The sequence below is a fragment of the Acartia tonsa genome, chromosome 13 (genome assembly GCF_053477335.1).
Source record: "Acartia tonsa isolate MP-2025a chromosome 13, ASM5347733v1, whole genome shotgun sequence".
Taxonomy (NCBI): Eukaryota; Metazoa; Arthropoda; class Copepoda; order Calanoida; family Acartiidae; genus Acartia; species Acartia tonsa.
Window position 1 is genome coordinate 36,862,314 of NC_137272.1, and position 23,224 is coordinate 36,885,537.

General features: G+C 33.0%; 1 protein-coding gene across 1 annotated transcript in view; it reads right to left on the reverse strand.

The window, feature by feature from the left end:
- Positions 1-16: 16 nt before the first annotated feature.
- The window catches only part of LOC145304538 (G-protein coupled receptor seb-2-like), a 28,888-nt gene continuing 5,680 nt past the window's right edge, over positions 17-23,224 (reverse strand). The window contains exons 9-23 of the mRNA XM_080146444.1: positions 22,846-22,922; positions 19,826-19,891; positions 18,364-18,447; positions 17,570-17,633; positions 13,539-13,621; positions 11,530-11,618; positions 10,947-11,032; positions 4,328-4,407; positions 3,806-3,859; positions 3,657-3,725; positions 2,604-2,673; positions 1,599-1,640; positions 992-1,065; positions 513-578; positions 17-191 (exon numbers count right to left, since the gene is read on the reverse strand). Of these exons, the coding sequence (XP_080002570.1) occupies positions 119-191; positions 513-578; positions 992-1,065; positions 1,599-1,640; positions 2,604-2,673; positions 3,657-3,725; positions 3,806-3,859; positions 4,328-4,407; positions 10,947-11,032; positions 11,530-11,618; positions 13,539-13,621; positions 17,570-17,633; positions 18,364-18,447; positions 19,826-19,891; positions 22,846-22,922 (1,077 nt within the window). The 3' untranslated portion in view covers positions 17-118. The remainder of the gene's footprint in view (positions 192-512; positions 579-991; positions 1,066-1,598; positions 1,641-2,603; positions 2,674-3,656; positions 3,726-3,805; positions 3,860-4,327; positions 4,408-10,946; positions 11,033-11,529; positions 11,619-13,538; positions 13,622-17,569; positions 17,634-18,363; positions 18,448-19,825; positions 19,892-22,845; positions 22,923-23,224) is intronic.

Sequence of the window (23,224 nt, forward strand, 5' to 3'; positions counted from 1 at the left end):
GTGTTTTTTGATTTATTTTTTTAAGAATTTAAGATCTTTATTGGAACAATTGATTATTTAAACAATACAGTAATAAGATTTTTACATATCATTTATAATTTTCTAGAATTTACTAATTCTAGTCACTGATGACAGTTTCTTTGTTTGTGGTAGTATTTGATTTGTCCCCAGTATCTATAACTCTACTAGTTCTAAATTATACAATCAAACAAACAAACAAGTCTTAACAAAATTTTTCTTAAATCTATAACTCTAAAACAGTTTAATTTGCAAAAAAAAAAAGTAAATTTAAAAAGGGTGTATTTTCTTTGTTCAATTTTAATTGTGTACCCATGCTATAAAGCAATTTAGAAGAAAACAAAAAATTTGTAATTTTAGATTTAAATTCTATGGTTGATATATGGCTAGGTAAATTTACTTAAGATTTTTATGATTTACATCCATGCATTTAAATCAAGAATGAAAGCTATGATTTTTTTTTAGATAATATAAAATACTAAAAAGAAAGATACCTAGTTCTGCTTGCAGTACCATTACTGGCCATTGTGCTGCTACCACTTATTCTTCTCAATGAAAACCTTCAAATTATCAGTTATTCAGAACAAATATGTATAAAAATTTTCTAGCCTTGAAGTTTACATTTCTAGAGACTTTGATGATACAAAAAAAGGATCTAAACACAAATATCACTTGGGCGCAGCTTCCGCCAAAATTTTGACTTGAGCTTAGAAAAGACAGTGGGCTGTTTATTATAATAGCCCCAAAGTTTTATAATAGAATTTTCTTATTCGTTGACTTAACATCTTTGGAGACTTTTATTGAATTTTGTTTGGTTTGTTCATTAAGTTGAGTGTTTCAACCACCAATTGTAATCTACAGAAGGGGTAATTTTGTGTATCATCATTGGAGATATAAATGAAATTGTCGGCCATTATACCTTTAGATCCCTGAAGATTTTATTGTGGTTCTATTTTTAGAATTGAAATGTTACCTAGATTGCTGAGACTGCAACACAATACTGGTCCTACGCCGTCTGTCTGTCATACGATGAACATATTGACGAAACTAAGAATAAATCATTTTATAAAAAGATGATAGGCACCTTTATTTAAAGTACCTATATGAGCACTAATAAACTCACCACTTATTTTTTTTTGAAAAATGTAATAGGGGTGTTGGTAGTTTTCTTATGTTTGTTTATCACTAAGGTTATATTGGTTACTTGCTGGCCCCGCAGGGTTATGACACTGCAGGTGTAGATCACGAAGGATAAAAACACCTGGCCGTAGGGGTTAGGTGTAGGGGGAAAAACTAACCTCCCCCACTCAAATTTTTCGATTGATTTAAAAAATATTGATGGGATATCAGTGCTGAATCGTGCCCATTTGGATCCATTTTTTTTATTTGGTTGGTTCAATTTTAACGTTCCATTTAAAAAAAACTATTTAATCAGTGCTAAAGTGAATAACAAAGCTTGAATTACTTCTACCAGAGATTTTATTGAAGATTTTTTAAAATATATTTTGTTTTGAATCAGTAGTAGTTACTAATTTAAATGTTATGGTTGATATAGATTTAAAACTGTTAAAAAACTTTACCTCGTCGGTCTTATAGCAAAGCATAATAGACATTATGATTCCCTAAAAAATACAAAAATGCAATAGCTATCATTTTTCTTTATCAAGTTGTTTTTAAATATAATAAAAAGTTGTTTTAAAATAATTAAATCAATACGCCCCTAGAGGCCTCAAGTACTTGAGGAGGGGGGGGGGGGTTAATCCCAAAACCCAGTTTTTAATCTTTCATACAATGCTATACATGATTCTTCAATATGGCTGAAAACTGGTTCTAATCCAATGGATTCGGTTGTTTCGAAGCCTATTTCTAACATGTACTAAAAAATTTGAAAGACACAGACGAATAAAGTTTATTATATGGTAGCTAAGTTTATATATAAAAAAAAGGATAACAACATACATAAAAGCGAAGCTCTAAAACGATAGGACAAACGAACATCAACAATTGTAGAGTGTCAGAACTGAAAAAGCAGAATATTAATGCATAAGTCTGAACAAAATTGTAAGTAAATTTGTTGCAAAACTTCTCAAATACATGATATTGTTTAAGGACATGCTTATATTTTTAGGACTTCATAATAGAGATTCTTCTCGTATATTATTGTACCTTGTTGTAAGGATTCATTAGTCCAAAAATCAGAGAAATAGAATTATTATGGCATGCAAAAATTTGTTTACTTAAAGTAAAAAATCATCATTATTAAATGGATGTACGGAGTTTCTGGACACAATTATAGAGTTCATATGCTTTCTAAATCATACCTAATTGCTTTAGGTATCATCATGCAAAGTTTAAAATCTAAAGGACAATTCTAACCAGTTTAAATCAACGAAAAGACCCAAGGACAAGGGAATGATATTCTTACCAATCCCTCTTCAATTACATGAAAGAACAAAATATGCTTCCACATACTTTAAAAGGTTTTTTGTAGAATTGATTGTTAGACCAGCTACCCCTGGAAAAGACCTAACTATCCCGGACGGACGGACGGAACCTAATTATAGAAAAGCTTCGCTTACAAAGACCTGTGAAGAATCTGTTAGCATATCAATAATCTTATACACAAGCAGAAAATAACAATTTCCAGATTCAATTCTAAATAAATATGAATAAAAAATATATTTGATTTTTTAAGGTAAACAAAAATCTTGAAAATCTGATTGATTTAAATGCTAACAAACATTATTGACAGGGATCTTAAGGGATAAGACAATTCGAACATTAAATTGAAACACATTCACAATGATGATAAACTAAATTATCCCTTCTGTAGATTAAAAACATTGGTAGAAATGATTAATCACTGCACTACTAGTCTACAATATCAATGAAAATTTAATTTAAGTACTCAGAAAACCATACCAAGAATTAATTAAAGCCAATACATTCAGAATTAATATAAAAGGATATAGAATACGTGGATATTGTGAGAGATTCTCGCATACCCTGATAAAATGTTTCTTCCAGCTGGCTAATATAACAATACACCCACCCTCATCCCCTTGTCTGATGGCTTTAGCCTATCCCCTCCCCTGACCATAGAGGAATGTAGTGACCAATATCTAAGAACGGCGTTGCTACAAAAGACCAACGCATACAAAAGACCAACGCCTACAAAAGACCAACTAGACGGTTCTACAAAAGACCAACGCCTACAAAAGACCAACTCTACAAAAGACCAACATTCAAAAAATCGTAATGCTAGGTCATGGCCGCAGAGCTCGGCTCCCTGGACTGCCTAGCCGCGGGCGCTCGGCCCCCTTGCCTATAACCTAACCTAACCTATATGTATGAATGTTAAATGTACATTAATTTATTTATAGTTTAGAATATCGTGGATTTTACAAAAAGTGGTTGGTAGATTTAAATAGGCGTTGATACATTATTAATAAATTTAATGTTTATATAACAATATATAGGTGTTGGTCTTTTGTAGGCGTTGGTCTTTTGTAGAGTTGGTCTTTTGTAGGCGTTGGTCTTTTCTAGAGTTGGTCTTTTGTAGCAACGCCCTAAGAACTATATTAACAAACGAATTTCCCCTGTCACAATATCCACGTATTTCATATCCATTAATTTACCTATATAGTGTAAACAGCCACTGAAGTCCAAATAACGGTATGATCACAATACACGCTCGAAATGTTTTGCTATAAAATGAAAAATTAATTTGGAAGATTTTTGTTTAATATTTAGAATATTTTTTTTTAATTTTTTGGATATATATTACCTCGCTTTTGCAGGATCATGTACATCAGAAAAGTTTAATTTAAATCCAATAATTCTATAAAATATAAATAAATCAAATTTTGTAATTTTACAAAAATTAAAAAATCAACATCTTTAAATACAGAATTATCGACTATTTTGTGTTTTACAACAATTTATTATATTTGTGTTCTGGAATAGTTATTTATCGCATCGTATTATTTATAAACAGCTTTCCACTGCTATCAAAATATACAATTACAAGATTAAACTAGTTTTGTTAGCACGGAGATTCCGAAGGCGCGGGCTATCAAAACTGATTTTAATATTATGATTGTACATTTTTTCAATTCTAGAGAACTAGATATAATAAGATACGACGATACATTATTTTTCAGTATGGCTTAGAACCGATTCACTTCCGCTGAAACTGGTATTCTGAGCAGTATTGAAAAATCATGTATCATATTGTATTACAGTAAATTTTTATAAAAAAAAAATTAATAAAATTTGTCCCTGTTTTGTTAACCCTCTAGACATTTACCTTAGTATGTTAATGAAAAAAGCCAGGTTAGAGATAAAGACAAGAAAAACTGGAAAATCTGCCACATATTCTATCCACGCCTTAGTAATACATAAATAGTTAGATATAGACAGGGAAAGGGGAATGCGATTCTGACAAACAATTATAAAGGACAATTTCCCCACAAGTTTTTTCTCCCCCCCCCCCTCCCCTTCTTGCCCACTCCCCTTCACTTACGTAACAAAAAAAAGTCTTACTCCAACCGGTTGTTAACAAACTAATGCCAAACTAAACCACGCGGTGGGGGCGTGATTTAAATGTGTAGTATACTCCTTTTGTTAAACTCAATTTATGGTTTTGTATATAATTGCAACGTATTTATAAGACTTTGGGCAGCAATAAAATGAGACGTTGGGTATCCCTCTAACTGAACCGATTTTTGATTAGTCAACGGATCTAAATTTGTCTCGGCCAGGATATAATTAAGAGCCTACACAGTTAAAAATAATTTTTTTATTTAGTATCAATTGATACTCTGGAGAGTATTGGACCCGTAAGTACGCTACAACTATATAATTAATATATAACACTATGTAATACTATATAACACAATAATTATTACTATACAGAACCCATACATTTTTTTAGTATCGATTGATATGCTCTAGGGTACTATGGATTACGCTGTAGAAAAGTTTATTAAAATAGTAATATTTTATACGTTGTAGGGTATCGGAAAATACGCTACAGAAATGTATATTAATTTAGTACTATTTGATACGCTGTACAGTATCAGACAATACGCAAGAGAATGATTTATTGAAATAGTAACTATTCATACCTTCTAGGGTACGAATCTGTACTGTAAAGAATAATAGAAACAGACACCATTCGTGCACACCTCTCATGGAAGTGTTTCTGCTTGGTCGTTTTAGACAAAGATAAAAAGTTACTATTTATGCTCAGATTTATAATTTTGATTTTTGTAATTATGACTGACCATAGTTTTTATTTTTAAGGATAATGTTTAGTCCTAAACATCTTTAAAGTAATTTTTTTACTAAATTTACATTTAAATTAATGTTTTATGGCTCTGCTTGGTATGTTTGTTGATATAACAAAATGTATATGTACATATAATAATCATATATTATAAACTGATCTTTCATACAAAGTAAAACAGTTTCATACTCTCCAGAGTATCAAAAATTATGATAGAGGGTAACAACAATTGCGAAGGAGCGTAATGAAAAATTACTTCTACCGTACTGAATTTTATTCCCAAGAGCGTATTGGATAATACTCTACAGACAAATACATTATTTAGTACTACATGTTACTTTACAGAACATTACCTATTACTCAATACAGCATTGAAAACTTCCTTGTATCGTAATGAGGTTTTTTTCCTAGTACGTACGGATTGATACTATACATTAATGTGAAGAATATATAGTATTACCTGATGCTAAAAAAAAAAATTATTTTTAACAGTGTAAATTGGCCAAGGAATAGCCGAAAACAAAATTTTTAAACTTAAAAAAATATAAATAAAGAGCTAAATGAGCGATTGTGTCTTTCTCTTTTTATCGACAGACGCACTTGGATATATTCAGGGATAAGGGATAGGAAACCTGGCCATTAATTAGGTCCCGGCCTAGATTCTAAAGGGATATTGCAACTATTACAAATTACTATCAAACTGGCGGACGCTCCCAAGTAGCTATAGCTCTAAACCAATAAGAATCGGCCTGTTTTTAACAACCAATCACCAATTGGCGAAAATTTTAGAAGCAGACAATTCTGGGAATGATTTCGTCTGCTACTAAAAAATAAATATAAATGGTGTTAGATCACATTGGCTTAATTATTAAATCTGCTTAGAGTTAAACATTAAAAAAGGGCCATATAGAAAAAACAAAAATAACGGGATTATTTTTTGGAAAGGAGGTAGCTACGAATTTTCATTTGGTAGTTTATAAATTAGATGTTGTATTTTGAATTTTAAAAATTTAATACGGAATTGATACAACACTTTAACCCTAATATATGTACAATACACAATACAACACAGTACAAATATATCACTACATAATATCACTACAAAGAATACTTGATAGAATGTTACCCAAGTGCATATTAATTTATTTATTTTGAATTTTAATTAGCAATGAAATTTTGGTGCTTGCTTACATGTGAAGACCGGAGCACCGAAAACCCCCCCCCCCGCTTAGTTTTGACAAAAATCAAAAATAAGGGGGGGGTAGTTTTTTAACCCCCTGCTTAGTTTTGACAAAAATCAAAAATAAGGGGGGGGTAGTTTTTAACCCCCCCCTTAATTTTGAAGAAAATCAAAAATAAGGGGGGGGTAGTTTTTTCACTGTACAACACGCCAGAAAGTTGAGTGAGGTAAATCAAGTAAATCCAGTATACCAGAGGGGAAACCTTATTACAGGGATATTCATGTTTTGTGGCATAATTTCCTTATTTATTGACTTTGGCCAGTAAAAGGTTTTAATTTTGCGCAAAATTTACCTCACTCAACTTTCTGGCGTGTTGTACAGTGAAAAAACTACCCCCCCCTTATTTTTGATTTTCTTCAAAATTAAGGGGGGGGTTAAGTCTTTGCCTTGCTGAGCTTTTTTCCTCCTTGCCGTTTTCCAGACATTAAAAAACTACCCCCCCCTTATTTTTGATTTTTGTCAAAACTAAGCGGGGGGGGGGTTTTCGGTGCTCCAGTCTACCACATGTAAGCAAGTACCGAAATTTTCAAATAAAATTTTTACTCATTAATAAAAATGCAAATAATACAAACTAAAATCTGTCTGAGGGAAACCCAACGATAGCTTTCTGACAGTTCAAATTACCAAAGTAAAAGATAAAAAAAATTTGGGAGAGAAAAAACTTCATTTTAACAAAAGCCATTAATATATAGGTTTATAAAAAGTTATGTTTTTTACTTTAAACTAGCTACCTAAATTTGATTCTATACTTTATCTACACACACACACACAGCTTTTTTATTAGCGTTTTATACGAAGCACTGCGCCATCCCAAAACTGGTTTATTAGGCTAGAAATAGGCCTAGGCTTGAAATAGGCCTGAAATAATATTTTCCTACGTTTCCCATCCCTTATCCCTGGATATATTATTTTCATAATGAATGATATGTATTTCCTATTTTAACGTCAGCTTATGTATAATTTTGGTGAGCTATATTATTGAGTAGCGTTGTTAAGTTTGGATGGAAGAATTTTGTAATGAAAGCGAAAGTGGGGTAGAGAATAAGGGATGGGGTAGGAACCAGTTACAATAAATCCAAAAACTCTTGTCAGTGGAACAAATTCCACCCTCCAACCTTACTCCAACAAAATATTAAATTTTGCGGTATTTTCAATTGGAATTAATTGGCTGAATAGCAGACCCTGGATATATAGAAAGATATATGTTTAGGTAGATAAATGGATTGATGAATAGAAAGATAGTAAGAGAAGTAAGACATATAAGTACTTCAGAGTTTGAATGGTTATATTTCTGTTGGTTCGAGTTTAACCAATAGCGTAAAAAAAGATTTTTATAATTTGTTTTACAAATATTGACCATATGTGTTACTATCGGGGTGAAGTATCCATAAGGAAGGGTAAATCGAGACATTTTGTAATTTTTGAAGAAATGAACATAAAATCGTCAATTTTAAAGATTTTATTGAATTTTAAAAACTGGGAAGAAAAATAGGTATATGACTAGTAGATTATTCAACAAAATCGCCGCCAGCCTCAATCACTGCCTCTACCGGCCTCCTCAACCGCCGGCAGATCCAGGTCAAAATGTACCTGTCCAAGCTGGCGTAGTTCTCCTTGATAGTGGCAATGAGGGAGGTCTTTGTGGTATGGGCACGTCTATTGGTGCATGCTTCAAAGTAGCCCTAGGCCCAAAAGTCCATTGAATTAAGATAGGGCTGCTGGGAGGCCACATTTCCTTAGGAACATGAGTAACCGCCAAATTGACAAAATCCATGTTTTTGCTCTCAATTGGGCTAGGATTTAGCTACAGTGGACTTTAAGTATTCAAAATGCGTGTCTCGATGAGCTTAAGACACACAAAAAATTTTGAGTCAAATTTCCAACTCCTTCACTGTCGGGCCCTACTGTTTGTGATTTCTTAAGGCTCAAAATCTTGAAAAATCGACCTCATTTCGGCTAGGATTAAGCTAAAATGGATTTAAACACGGCAAAATGTGTGTTTCAATGAGCCTAAGACACCCACAAAATTTTGGGTCAAGATTCCAACTCCTTCCCTGTCGGACCCTACGTTTTGTGATTTTGCGCATTAAACCACCGGCGCATTTGGAATCTGCCTTGTTGAACATATGCGCGGCCAGCTCGGTGTACACGTCTATCTTCGTCCCAAGATTTTTTTGTGCTAAAAGGTCATTACCTAAGCTTTCTATAGTGGGGTCAAACGTCCTGATTGGTCAAGTAGTTTTCGCGCCATGGCCGTTTAAAAAATGTCTCGATTTATGTGCCGCACCCTGTACATATTTATAGAGCAGAGATCTTAGTGGATAAGACAATGGATGATAAATTGATGTACATAATCAATGATGATAAACAATTTACACCCCCTGTAGAACTAATTATTGGTCAAATTGCATGGCACTACAAGTTAGAAACAAATGATTCAAAATTCAATGAAAGTATTTAAAATAATTTGCAATTCAGTGTCCCCTCCCTCCGTGAGATATATAAATAGTATCAGTGGCGTGCGAACCGAAGGGGGCGTTTGGGGCAATCGCCCCCCCCCCTAGCGACCAAAACGCCCCCCCCTGCCCCCCCCCTAGCCATCGCCCCCCCTGCCCCCCCCCCCTAAATGTTGAAAAATGCCCCATTTTGCCCCCCCCTGGTCAACAAAAATGCCCCTTTTTGCCCTCTACCCTACAAAAAGCAAAACTATCCCAGTTTCCAAAAAAAAAGATCAAGAAATACCAAAAAAAAAAAAATTTTGGCGCTTCGCGCCAATTAGACAGTTACTATTCATTTAACCTTACCAAATTTTCTAATTAGTGTAGAAATTAGGTTATAATCTTTTTTCACTGAATATAACAAACCAGGTAATAGGAAGTATTTTATTTTGTATAATAATACAATGTGATGATACACAAAATTACCCCTTATATAGATTACAATTAGTGGATGAAATGTATTGAAACTCGACTTAATTAACCAACCAATCAAAATTCCATAAAAAAACATGTTTTTTTGTAAGGGTATGTACACAAGTCCCCAAAGTTGTTGAGCCAACGAATAAGAAAATTTTATATGAAATATTGGGGACTAGTGTAATAAATAGCCCAAAAACCCCTCCCTCCCTGCATATTTGAAGAAAAAAATTTGCGCTTCGCGCCCTTCCAAATGGTTTCTGCTTTTTATCATATTGTATATTTTGTTTTTATTTCTATAAACAAATATTTAATCAAAAAGTTATTTTATATAAAAAAGAAATAGCATTGATATTTATCTAAGCCTTTTTCTCAACACTGTATGTCTGTCTGTATAACTATATATATGATGTCATATTATTTTCAGGATAAGTTTATCTTTTTTTTGTGTACATACCCTTACAAAAAACATGTTTTTTTTATGTAAATTTTGAATTTTCATTAAAAACCCTTAAAACTAACTACACTCTATATTCCTAACTTGATAAAATACACCACTCTTGTTGTATTTAATTGATTTTAGTTCAAAGGGGGAGTAAATATTTTTAGGTGCGCTTCACACACCGCCCTTATAAATCCTTGGAAACACCACTTAATCAAAAATTAACAGAGTTTTAAAGTGCCATTTAAAGAGGGTAGGATATGTTGATATAACTTTTTAGCTTCTCTATAATCCACTATGCTGTCAGTACGTAATGCTAAAGGGGAAATGTGATTTTTTTAACTGCAATTAAAGATAGAAGGCTAAAACTTAATGTTAACATTCTCATCATTATGGAGTATAATTAACTATTAAAAATTCATGGAGGTCGGATGTTTTTTTGTGCTTTGCTACTTAAAGATGTTGTCATCCTTGTTGTCATACAATAAAGAAATATTTAAAATCAGTTTTACATATTAGGTTAATTTTTGGTAAATTATTTCCAAAATGAGTGTTTTTATCTCCACCCCCCCAAACTTTTTTTTAATGGGGTTTTTCATTCTTCCTGCTGAGATTTTATAACATCGCCTTCCACCCATAAAAAATGTATTGTGGTGGGGGGGGGGGGGAAGGTTAAATTATCTTCTGTATTTTTTTTACGAAGATGCTTTCTAGCTCCCTTCCCTTCGGTCATTGCAGGGTGGGGAGAAGGGATAGGGGAGAAGAGATGGTGGGGGGAAGAGATGGGGGATATAAATGGGAAATAGGGATGGGGGAAGGGATGGGGAAGAAGGGATAAGGACTAGAAGGCCCATAACCAAATAATCCCACCCCTTAAAACGCCCTTATTTAAAATTAGTATATATAATCAAAATGCCCCCCCCTAAAGCAAAGTGCCCCCCCGGGGCACTTTGATTTAGGGGGGGGCAAAATTTTACAAAATCTTCAAAATGCCCCCCCCTAGACAAAGTGCTTCGCACGCCACTGAATAGTATGCTTACATGTTTGGATGGAAATGCCCACGAATCTGAATCATCCATTCTGGTGCGAAGTATTCCATACCCAAACATTGGAACCAATGGGAAACCTTAAATTTAAAAAAAAAACTAGTAATGCTCCAATATTTAGAGAAGAAATTCTTCTTAATTTGAAATCAGGCCATATTAAGACCAACAGATCTATAGTATAAATGTATATAAAGACAACTACCTCCCTTCATTTTTCAAAGACCTTTTTCATCTGCTTCTAAATTATTTTCGGCTACTTGGCTGTGTTAGTATAAGCGACACCATTGGTTGATTTTCAATGACCCAATAGGAAGGTAGCGATGGGGAGATTCAGTTATTTAACCTTTCTTCCTCTAGTGTTTTACTCTAATTTACAGATATTAAATTTTATCCTATTCCCATTTCAAATATAACTTGATTAATAATGGGGGAGTTCATGACGGGGTTGACCTCCTCCCCTCAAAAATGTATATAAACCTGACCTATTCAACAGATATATAAAAACACCATTCGGTCCTTTTTTTAATGCAAGGATTAATTAAAAATAAAAGATTGAGTCTGGAAATTAGAAACTTACCCCAACTAAGAATATGAAAATGTTGGAACTGAATTTGATCAAGAGTGAAGGCATTCTGTAGAATTCTGTGTAGGTAATAACCTTCACACCTAGTATATTATGTGTGAATTAAGATCTCTTAAACTGGTGAGAAGAAAACTTTCACAAACACAATCCCCAAAATTTAAACATTAGAACTCCCTTCATAGGCAAAAACAAAAATGCTTCCTAAAATGCTTAGTGTTGAACCTTTAGTATTCTAAGTAAAAAATTTGCATTGAAGGTAAAGGGCACAGCAGATGTGCAATTTGATTTAAACAAGGTATCTAAACAGTTGCATCGTTGAGTTTTATACAGAAAAGTCGATTTAAGTAAGCTAAGCGTTAAAGCGCACTCGTTGCGTGATAAATCTCTACTGACAACATCCAAACATATTTTGTTAGTCTTAAAATCTAGCTGTTGATTTATCATAAGAGATAGATTGAGGGAAGTTAAGCTTTAAAGAGCACTCGTTGCGTGTAAATTCAATACTGACCACAACCAGGAAAGTTTGTTAATCTCAAAAATTGTAGCTGTAAATTTTATTCCATAGATTTGTTTATTGGGGTTGCATATAAAATCTGTATACTAACCATTTTCAAGCATAGTTTGTTAGTCTTAAAAATTTTAGCACTAATGTATCCGTAGAGATAGATTGAGGGAGGCTAACCTTTAAAGAACACTCGATGCTTGATAAATCTCAATACAGACCACATCCAAACATATTTTGTTAGTCTTAAAAATTGTAGCTGTAAAGAAGGTGTATCAACTTTTTTGCTTTTTATTTAAGATAGCTAGCCGCTTCTTTTAGTAAGTAGTAGATGTAAAATTTTTCATAGAATTCAGATATGCAATCGGTTTTTTTTGTAGACCTTTTATTTTTTAAGTAATTTTAGTTTTTTTAAAAAATAATTAAGTCGGTTTTAAGGTACTAAAACGCAACAAAATAAAAGAAGAAAATGGCCAGTATGAACAAAAATAGTAAGATCTTTAATTTGACACCTTACTTTTAAAATTCTGTTGAGTAATTATTGAAGAAATCAATTTTTTTAACCTCGGTTTAATCAAAACTTTAAAGTAAAATATAATCTCCCACAGGCATAAAAAATATGGGTTCATATATACCTTTAGAATCAGAAAAATATTACAAATCCATTGTAAGCAAAATTGAAAAAAGTAAAAAAATAAAAATAATAAAAATGGCCTAACGTATTATTTTTTACAGGTAACACTTAATTGTAACTATTAAACTAGCCAATCACAAGTCTCAAAAATTGACTAATCGGGAAGCTTAACCTCAAAACCTCAACCAATAGAATTGACAAAAAAAAAGGATAATGTTCATAGAATATATACAATAGATACTACAATGAAAATAGTGATACTTACATAACATGTAAAGAACGAAAAATTATGAACAAATATGCTTCAATCTGTTTATAAACTTCAAAACAATGCAGTTAAAAATGCTTTATTGTTTCTTGTGTTTAAAAAATATCTGTTACATTGTATGTATATTTATTTAGGTTTATTTCAAGTTTCAAGTTTTCAAGTTGTTCAACCCTTTAAAACCGAAAATTATGATTCTTAAAATAAACTTATAAGTTTTGATTAAACCGAGGTTAAAAAAATTGATTTTTTCAATAATTACTCAACATAATTTTAAAAGTAAGGTGTCAAATTAAAGATCTTACTATTTTTGTTCATACTGGCCATTTTCTTCTTTTATTTTGTTGCGTTTTAGTACCTTAAAACCGACTTAATTATTTTTTTTTTAAACTTAAATTACTTAAAAAATAAGAGGTCTACAAAAAAAACGATTGCATATCAGAATTCTATGAAAAATTTTACATCTACTACTTACTGAAAGAACCGGCTAGCTATCTTAAATAAAAAGCAAAAAAGTTGATACACCTTCTTTATCATAATTGATAGATCAAGGGAAGTCAAGCTTTAAAGAGCACTCGTTGCGTGTTTAAATGTATACTGACCACATCCAAGCATAGTTGGTTAGTCTCAAGTATCTGCACAGTAACACTATAAAGGTATCTGAGTAAATGCTGAATCCCGAATCCTTAAAAAAAATGTTTTTAAACATTATAGTATATTTTTGCCGGTTTCCCACAGAGTGATCAGTCGAGCAAACTTCCTCCCTCTCCGATCCCTATTTTGATAAATAGGGGAGGGTGTATTTTTAAAAGCGAAGCTTTTCTATAATTAAGGTCGGTCCGTCCGTCCGTCCGTCCGTCCTTCGGTCCGTCCGTCCGAGATAGTTAGCTTTTATTCGTTAATTTAGGCATGTTAGAATTGTCCTATCGATTTCAAACTTTGCATGATGATTCCTGTAGTAGTTGGGTACGATTTAGAAAGCGTAGCAACTCTATAATCATTACCAGAATGTCCGTACGTCCATTTTAAACATGTTGATTTTTCTACTTTTTTAACAACAAATTTTCAAGTGTTTTAATTATCCGTTTGATCTGATTTTTGGTATATTGATTCCTGGGACAACAAAGAACAATATTATAAGCGAAGCAACTCTATAATCAAGTCCAAAAATGTAAGTATGTCCATAAACATTATCCTGTTTTTAAGCAGTTTTTCAACAAATTTACCTACAATTTTGATTCGATATTTATACATTATGTTCCGATTTTTCAGTTCAGATACTATACAAGTGTTAATGTCCGTTTGTCCTACCGTTTCAGTGCTTCGCTTTTATGGATGTTGTCATCCTTGTTTTTAGTTTGTTTATTACTGTAGGTCGGGTCTGGTTAGGTCACCCACAGGTATAGGCCAAACAGGGGTTAGGTACAGGAAAAAAACTACCCCTACCCCCCAAAAAAGAGGTCAAAGGGTCGATGGGCACTTTGATGGAAATCAATGAAGAAACTAATTTACCTCTTACTTAACCGCTGGTCAAAGTAGGAAACAACATTATTTTCTTCTGTTCAATTATCCCTTTATTTATAACTTAAAAAGCATGTATTTTTATTATCTTTATTATTTTTCTATTATGACTTTTTTCATTTTAAAGCATTATGACTATTATAAAACATTTTAGAATAGAGAGAAAAGGGCAGTTTTTTCTCTCTATCTTATCCCTGCCGACTGCCCTAATCCTGTGGGTCTGACCTGTACCCAATATATCTGATCAAAAGTAAAATACAAACAAACTTATTCTTATTTTCCAAAATAAAGGGGGGTTTCTCTGCTCGACTAGGCACTTTGAGGGGAGTCGCCATGTTTTCTTATGCATTAAAAAAAATGCCTTAGTAAATTGTTTTACCATATTATTTACAAAACAAACTGTACAGATAAACATACCTATGTATATACATATATATTATCACAAACTAATTGTATAACAAGATAAAAATATTATCGATTAGAAGCACAGATACTCTAAAGATTGGATTTGTCCTCTTTTTTTAATTTGTCCAATATTTATTGTACAATGTGATAAATATGTGATATTCAGTGATTTACTTGCAATATCTATTGAAAATCCAAAGATAATCTAAGATTTCTACTTTTACTGTACTACTTAATTTTACAGTTCAAAGTTCTTTTTTGGTCTAAGATGTTAGCTTGTTGTTGATGAACTAAAAATGAACATAATCGTTGATATTTTACAACACATTGTATTTAGGGTATGGTTCCAATAGAATTCATCCTACATAGAATTTTACCAACGACTTGCACCTAAGCCCCTACTAGCCCCTGCGGAGGTAATGAACCTTGGAATAAATAGCCTAAAAACTAAATAATAAAACTTAACCTTTTTACTGAATATTTTGTAAATGGAAGCAAATCTGTTTGGGTGCAAATGAAGGCTCTCCCAGAGTTAAGGTTTATTTATGTATAGATGTTTGTTTGAATATGTGACAGAAAAAGAAAGAAGAAGTTTTCAAAATCAATTTACTTTGCTTCAAAACCATACCTTTATGTAATCCTATAACAAATACGAGAATTATATTATGCTTATTTTATTTAAAATATAATGTCTGGGCCTCTTAGGAAACCTGTCAATAAGTATAAGGAAATCTAAATTTGATCCAATGATTATCGAGTTTTTGTTTGCAAGATAGAAAGATATTCAACCTACATCTATAATCTAAAAACTAAGGTAAGACCATTGTTTGGACATGCTAATATGATTATTTTATTTCTATATAAATTACTAGCGGCTACGCCTCTAGAGGCCTCTAGTTGCACTTTAATTTTTTTTCTTCAAATATTCAAGTTGAGAAATAATTGTCTATTTTGCGTTCAAGTCTCTAAGAAAAGCTCTAAAAATTTCGATTTTTGTGAATTCTCTTGGGGAATTGTTGGTACCCTCCCCCAAATAGTTATAAGCATTCCCGGGACCTATGAGAAGCTACCCTGTTAAGGAGAACCCGATCAGTTCAGCGGTTAGCGAGATCCTTCGGTAAGACAAATAAACACATAGACATCCTGTTACTTTATTATAAGGATATACAACATCGTAAAATGGACAGTCATCAAAAACCACTTTATCTTTCATTTTTATTGTACAAACATTCAAACGATAGAGTAGCTACACCGCTTCTGAAACAGTATGAGTGACTGCTGGCAAATACAAATGGCAAACATAAAGTTTAAAACTTTTGTTAAGTTTCCTTTCAGGCCTAATTAGGTGTGAAAGGTTTTTATGTTTTGATATTTATCTATCTATCTGTAGATATCTTTATATTTTTTTGGACAAATCAGGGATCTAAAGGGATAAGACAATGGCCGATACATTGATGTACATCCCCAATGATGATACACAAAATCACCTCTAATGTAAGTGAAAATCATTGGTTAATACGTTTGAATACTCAACTTAATGAATTCACCGATCAAAATTCACTAAAGTCCCAAAAGTCGTTAAGCCAACAATTAAGAAAACGTTAAATTGTAAAACTTAGGGGACTAGTATAATAAACAGCCTATTATCCCAACTCTCCCTGGGATAACTGCTTTTTATTTGGTAGGTTTCATCTGTCTGACTATTGGACCGAAATTCCTTCAACCAGTTTTTTAGTTTTTCACCTAAGAACCTTGAGGGAAGCTTTAACCCCTAAGAGTCCTAAATCAGTGGGGAATCAAAACTGCGGGGCGTTTTATAGTATATAACCACCTAACCTTTAGATGTATCTTAATATAGGTTCTTTTTCAAATGATTAAATCAAAGAAGGCTTTTTAGGTGCTCTAGTGGCAACGTAAGGGATTTTGCCTTTTAAACCAATTTATAACTTTTTTCCCATTTTTCTATAAATATTTATTTATATGTTTGAATTTAACATTTAAGTTTTTGAGATTAGTTGTAAACTAATTTTTATTATCCTATTATTGGATCCCTAAATCAATAATTTTGTTTGTTTTTTCACATATTGTTTTGACTTGTTTGTAAACAAATATCAAAATCAGGTATTTACTATATTTTAAATGTTAAACACTTTTGTTTCGCCCCCAACCTTTAAGGGCTTGCCCATAAGATCCCCACCATCCTCCACACAAAAAGTACAGAGAAATATTTGGGGGACTTTTTAAAAGTAATTTAATTTAGGAGGGTTGATTCAGGGCGGGAGTGGACAATGGTTTTTTTTTATTACAGTAATTCCCAAAATTTTATAATAATGTTCTCTTATTCGTTGGCGTAACAATCTTGGGGACTATTATTGAATTTTGATTGCTTGGTTCATTTAGTTGAGTGTCCAAACTTTTTAACCATAAATTGTACTCTACTATAGGGATAATCTTGTGTATCATCATTGGGATTGTAAATGTACAACAAATTATCGGCCATTGTCTTATCCCTTTAGATCACTAGAGTTGATTACAAAACCTACAAGAAGCTACAAAGCTACAATTTACGTCTTTGTAGATACTGTAATGTTGACCCAGGCCTGCAACCCCTCAGATCTATCCAAAAAAAAGGAATAACAAATTTTTATTTTCCTATCCTTGGAAAACTCCTTTTAATTCTATGCGATAAACATACATTGAAATTTACCTGTTTTGCAAATAGTTTACTTGAATCTGGTTGGTTTATCAAGGCAGGCATAAATACACAAAACCTTTAAATAATTTTTTTATTTGCTTTTTAATAGCTTTGTCCCTAGGAAGAAGGGTCAGTAAAATAGCCTAAACCCGCACAACATAATTGCAAAACTACCACACCTTTTGACCAGCGATTTCAGCTTCAGACAGAAAAGTAATACCATTAAATTCTAGGATATCTATACTATAGAATATAAATTAGAAATGTGGACTTGTTTAGGCTCTGCTAATGGCGACGCAATTATCCTTGTCAAATTAAAATTTAACTGTAATGTTCCTTTGGGTTTGATCACAACAATTTTTTTCGTTTTTGCAAAAAATGCAGAATGCTTTCGATGGGTATGCCCTATGACATCCAAGCTTTTCTTTCTTCAGGGCGGTTTCAAAGGTTTGAAAGGGGTAATCTAATATAATTTCTAAATTTTCAGAGGGGGGAGGGGTAAAATTAAAGCTTTCAAAGTTTGAGTGGGGTAAACACCCATTTAACTCACCTCCCACCCTTGGAGGTCTATGGGCGTGCCTTAACTTATGAAGACGATGAATATTCTTCACTTATAAAATAGAATCATTTATAAAAATAATCATATTAATAACTATTTTGCAAGATCACTATAGTAATTATTACAGAGTTGCTAAGCTTTCATGAATATAACATATTCTTACAGGAACATGTAAACAAAGGTTTAAAGTCGATTTGAAAATTCTAACAAGATTAATTTTACTATCAAATAAAAATGTGAAATATACCTGAAAATAATACTGGCTATCTTGAAAAAGAAAAGGCTGATAAAGAGATGTTTATGCAGTTGAACACGGGTCACTCGGAAACAACTTAACAAGGATGACAACATCCATAAAAGCGAAGCACTGAAACGGTAGGACAAACGGACACCTTTATAGTGTAAGAACTTAATTATCATAATATAAATTTATAAGAGTCAAAGCAAAATTGTAAGTAAATTTGTTGTAAAACTGCTTGATACAGGATAATTTTTATGGACATACTTACATTTTTAGGGCTTGATTATAGAGTTGCTTCGCTTATTACATTATACTTTGTTGTCCCAGGAATCAATATACCAAAAATCAGATCAATCCGATGATTTGATCACATAAAAATTTGTTGTTAAAAAAGTAAAAAAATCAACATGTTTAAAATGGACGTACGGACATATGGTAATGATTACAGAGTTGCTACGCTTTCTAATTCGTACCTAACTACTAAAGGAATCACCATGCAAAATTTGAAATCGATAGGACAATTCTAACATGCCTAAATTAACGGGAAAAGCTATCCGTTACGGACGTACGGACGTACGGACGGACGGACGGACGTACGGACGGACCGACCCTAATTATAGAAAAGCTTCGCTTTTAAAAATGTTTGTTAAAATTATATCTATTCGAGCACAGAACCCCCTTTCCCTTTGTAAGCCTATTTTGAAATAAACAAAAAATAAGAAAGGGGGGGGGAGAGAGGATAGTTTTTTATTCAACATAATCGGCCGTGCGGGGGTCCCTAACCTTCCAGGGCTACCACATATATGTATAATGCAGAAAAAAAATTAAGAAACCTTTTCACATATTTAGATATTTATATTTTGTGGCATGACTGACAGACCGACGGACAAAGTAAAATATAATAGTTAGGGTTGGGCCGGATATCCAGTGTGGCCGGATATCCGGCCATTTTCAATATCCGGCCGGATACCGGATATTGAAACTATTCGGCCGGATATCCGGCTCTATAATTTTTTATACTTTACACCAAAAATCTCTATTTTTTTTAAATTTTAAATGGCTATAATTTTCTTATTATTGAAGCTAGAAGAACATTTTTTCTGAACAAGTTTATATAAGATTTCTGATATCTGGTAATTTGGCCGGTTATCCGGCCGGATATCCGGTAATTTGGCCGGATAACCGGATATTTGCCGGATATCCGGCGTTTGAAATCAGCCGGATATCCGGTATCCGGTATCCGGCCCAACCCTAATAATAGTCATAGGTATAGGGAATCTTAGGATAAAAAAATCAACCGACTATCTTGAATAACAGTTGAGAAAACCACATCTCCAAAAAGCGTCAAGGACTGATTGATGCATGAAATAAATGACTAGCGGACTGACAAACAAAGTGAAATATAGAGTAGCTTCACTAATAAAAAATAGATTAGCATACAACTAAATGATTTAGTGAATAATCATACCTGTCAAAATGAAAAATAATGATGGCAGGAAGAAGAGCTATTCCAGATAAGATATATAGACACAATCTGAAATTATGATAATCCTTATACTAAAGTAACAGGATGTCTGTGTGTTTGTACCAAAGGATCTCGCTAACCGCTGAACAGATCGGGTTCTCCTTAACAGGATAGCTTCTCATAGGTCCCGGGAAGGTTTATAACTATTTTGGGGGAGGGTATCACCGCCCTCCCAAGAGAAATCGCCCCTAGAAAAAATTAACCCTCCCGAAAAAGAGACTTGAACAAAACATAAACCAATTATTTCTCTAATTAGATATTTTAAATAAAAAAAACATTCAAAGTGCCACTAGAGGCCTCTAGGGGCGTAGCCGCTAGTTAAATATAGAAAGCAGAAATAAGTTAATAATTGCCATGTTGTATTTTCGTACTTACTCTCTTCCTTTTGCAAATTTTCTCTCTTTTTGTAATACCTAGCATCTGCTCTATATCTCACTTGGTTCGTTTGTCAATTAATGATTTTCTGTGCTTCGCTGCTTTTGGATGCTTTCATCCTCGTTTTTATTAAAGTTGGCATTTTGACTCCACGGCGCGGGGGAGGGTAAAGGAATGTTTACCCCATAAAACTTTAAAACCCCTCATTTTATCCCTCTGAAAGTTTTAACCTTCATAAAAAGCTTGGACGTCCCTTGAAGTGAAAGTTTAAAGAAGTTACCTTTCCTTGCTGGACAAAGTTCATATTTGTCTTTAATATTTAACAAAATGTGTCAAATTATGCATTAATGTATATAATGTTAACAAAATCGAAAAAAGAAGTCCAAAAATGGGTAAATTAGGCCAGGCTTAGGATAAACATTCTCATATTTTCAGCCTCCTTCAATTATTAAACCCCCATATAGAATATTTAAAAAAATATCCAAAAACTATGCACAAGCAATGGCGTCCAATGCAATTGGGGAGGATAAAAATTTTAGGTGTCGTGGCATCCAAAAATTTAGGAAATACATGGATTTTAAAAATAAAAAATGAAAAAGCTTGGACGTCCAACAAGTATACGGTGAATAATAAATAAAGCAGATTTCCGGTTTCTCTTTCTTTGATTTTAAGTGAAACTATTCAATAAGATTAAACGTGTGAAAGTATTTAAAATAGGTTAAAAAGTGTACAAAAAAAGAATATTGACTATATTGTTCTTTTTCTTTGCACTTGTTTCATATTGTTATAGGTCAATTTATTCAAGTAAAGTTTTAAAATAGGTGAACCGTAGGATTTGGCAGAGAGAGGGTACAATGGGCTGCATTATTACACTAGTCTCCAAAGTTTTGTAATAACGTTTTCTCGTATTCATTCGAATCCGGTGGATAGGAACTGGTTCTCATCCATACGAAAAAACTTTGTATAGCATCGTATTATATCCAGCTTTCTATGAATATAAAAATGTACAATCAAAAGATTAAAACCAGTTTTAAAAAAAGGCTAAAAAAACTAGTTTTAATCTTTTAATTGTACATTCTATATCCGCGTAAAGCCGTTTATAATACGATGCGAGAAATAACTATTTTTTATTAATTTAGTGAATTTTCATTGGTTGGATCATTAAGTTGAGTGTTCTAACGTTTCAACCAATAATTTCAATGTACTCGAGAGGTAAGTAGGGATGTACATCAATTTGTCAACCATTATCTTATCCCTTTTGATCCCTGATGATTTGAGGACCCTGCAAACCAAATAGCGTATATACTCTAAACTGATAAAGCTAAAATCTTTTTATCTTAGAATAGTGTATTTTTATTAAAAATATGTTGAAAAAACATTCTAACTTTCAATAAAGAATTACAAAGAAATCAAGATCAATGCTGAGACTCAAAAATTGAATTCTAAGTTATTTTACTTAGGTTAAATGTCAATAGACATTGAATGATGCATGAGGTTATGAAATAAAAGGCATATAACTACATAGGTCTCTACTTCAAAAATTAAGACCCCTTTTAATATACCTAGATTTTTAAGTTAATTTAGAGTATAAATCTTACTAGAAGTGGTTGTGAAAATATTCTCTTATGGGGTTTTCTAGTCTTATACAGGGTGCGTCACATAAATCGGGACATTTTTTAAACGGCCATAGCGTGAAAACTACTTGACCAATCAGGACGTTAGACCCCACTTTAGAAAGCTTAGGTAATGACCTTTTATCACAAAAAATCTTTGGACGAAGATGGACGTGTACACCGAGCTGGACGCGTATATGTTCAACAAGGCAGATTCCAAATGCGCCGGTGGTTAAGTGCGCAAAATCACAAAACGTAGGGTCCGACAGGGAAGAAGTTGAAATCTTGACCCCAAATTTTGTGGGTGTCTTAGGCTCATTGAGACACACATTTTGCCGTGTTTAAATCCATTTTAGCTCAATCCTAGCCGAAATGAGGTCGATTTTTCAAGATTTTGAGCCTTAAGAAATCACAAACAGTAGGGCGCGACAGGGAAGGAGTTGGAAATTTGACTCAAAATTTTTTGTGTGTCTTAAGCTCATCGAGACACGCATAATTTGAGTACTTAAAGTCCACTGTAGCTAAATCCTAGCCCAAATGAGAGCAAAAACATGGATTTTGTCAATTTGGCGGTTACTCATGATCCTAAGGAAATGTGGCCTCCCAGTAGCCCGATCTTAATTCAATGGACTTTTGGGCCTAGGGCTACTTTAAAGCATGCACCAATAGACGTGCCCATACCACAAAGACCTCCCTCATTGCCACTATCAAGGAGAACTACGCCAGCTTGGACAGGTACATTTTAACCTGGACCTGCCGGCGGTTGAGGAGGCGGGTAGAGACGGTGATTGAGGCTGGCGGCGATTTTATTGAATAATCTACTAGTCATATAACTATTTTGCTTCCCAGCTTTTAAAATTCAATAAAATCTTTAAAATTGACGATTTTATGTTCATTTCTTTAAAAATTACAAAATGTCCCGATTTATGTGACACACCCTGTAATTATATAAATAAAAAAAGCTTCTTTTTTTACCTAGCATATTCCATGTAGTGGATATCATTAGATTTGTTACAATCTGAGTAGTCTGTCCATTCTGACCAATACAGAGGCTAAATATAGATATTCCATGTATTGGATATTATTAGATTTGTTACAATCCGAGTAGTCTGTCCATTCTGACCAATACAGAGGCTAAATATAGAAATTCCATGTATTGGATATTATTAGATTTGTTACAATCTGAGTAGTCTGTCCATTCTGACCAATACAGAGGCTAAATATAGATATTCCATGTATTGGATATCATTAGATTTGTTACAATCTGAGTAGTCTATCCATTCTGACCAATACAGAGGCTAAATATAGATATTCCATGTATTGGATATTATTAGATTTGTTACAATCTGAGTAG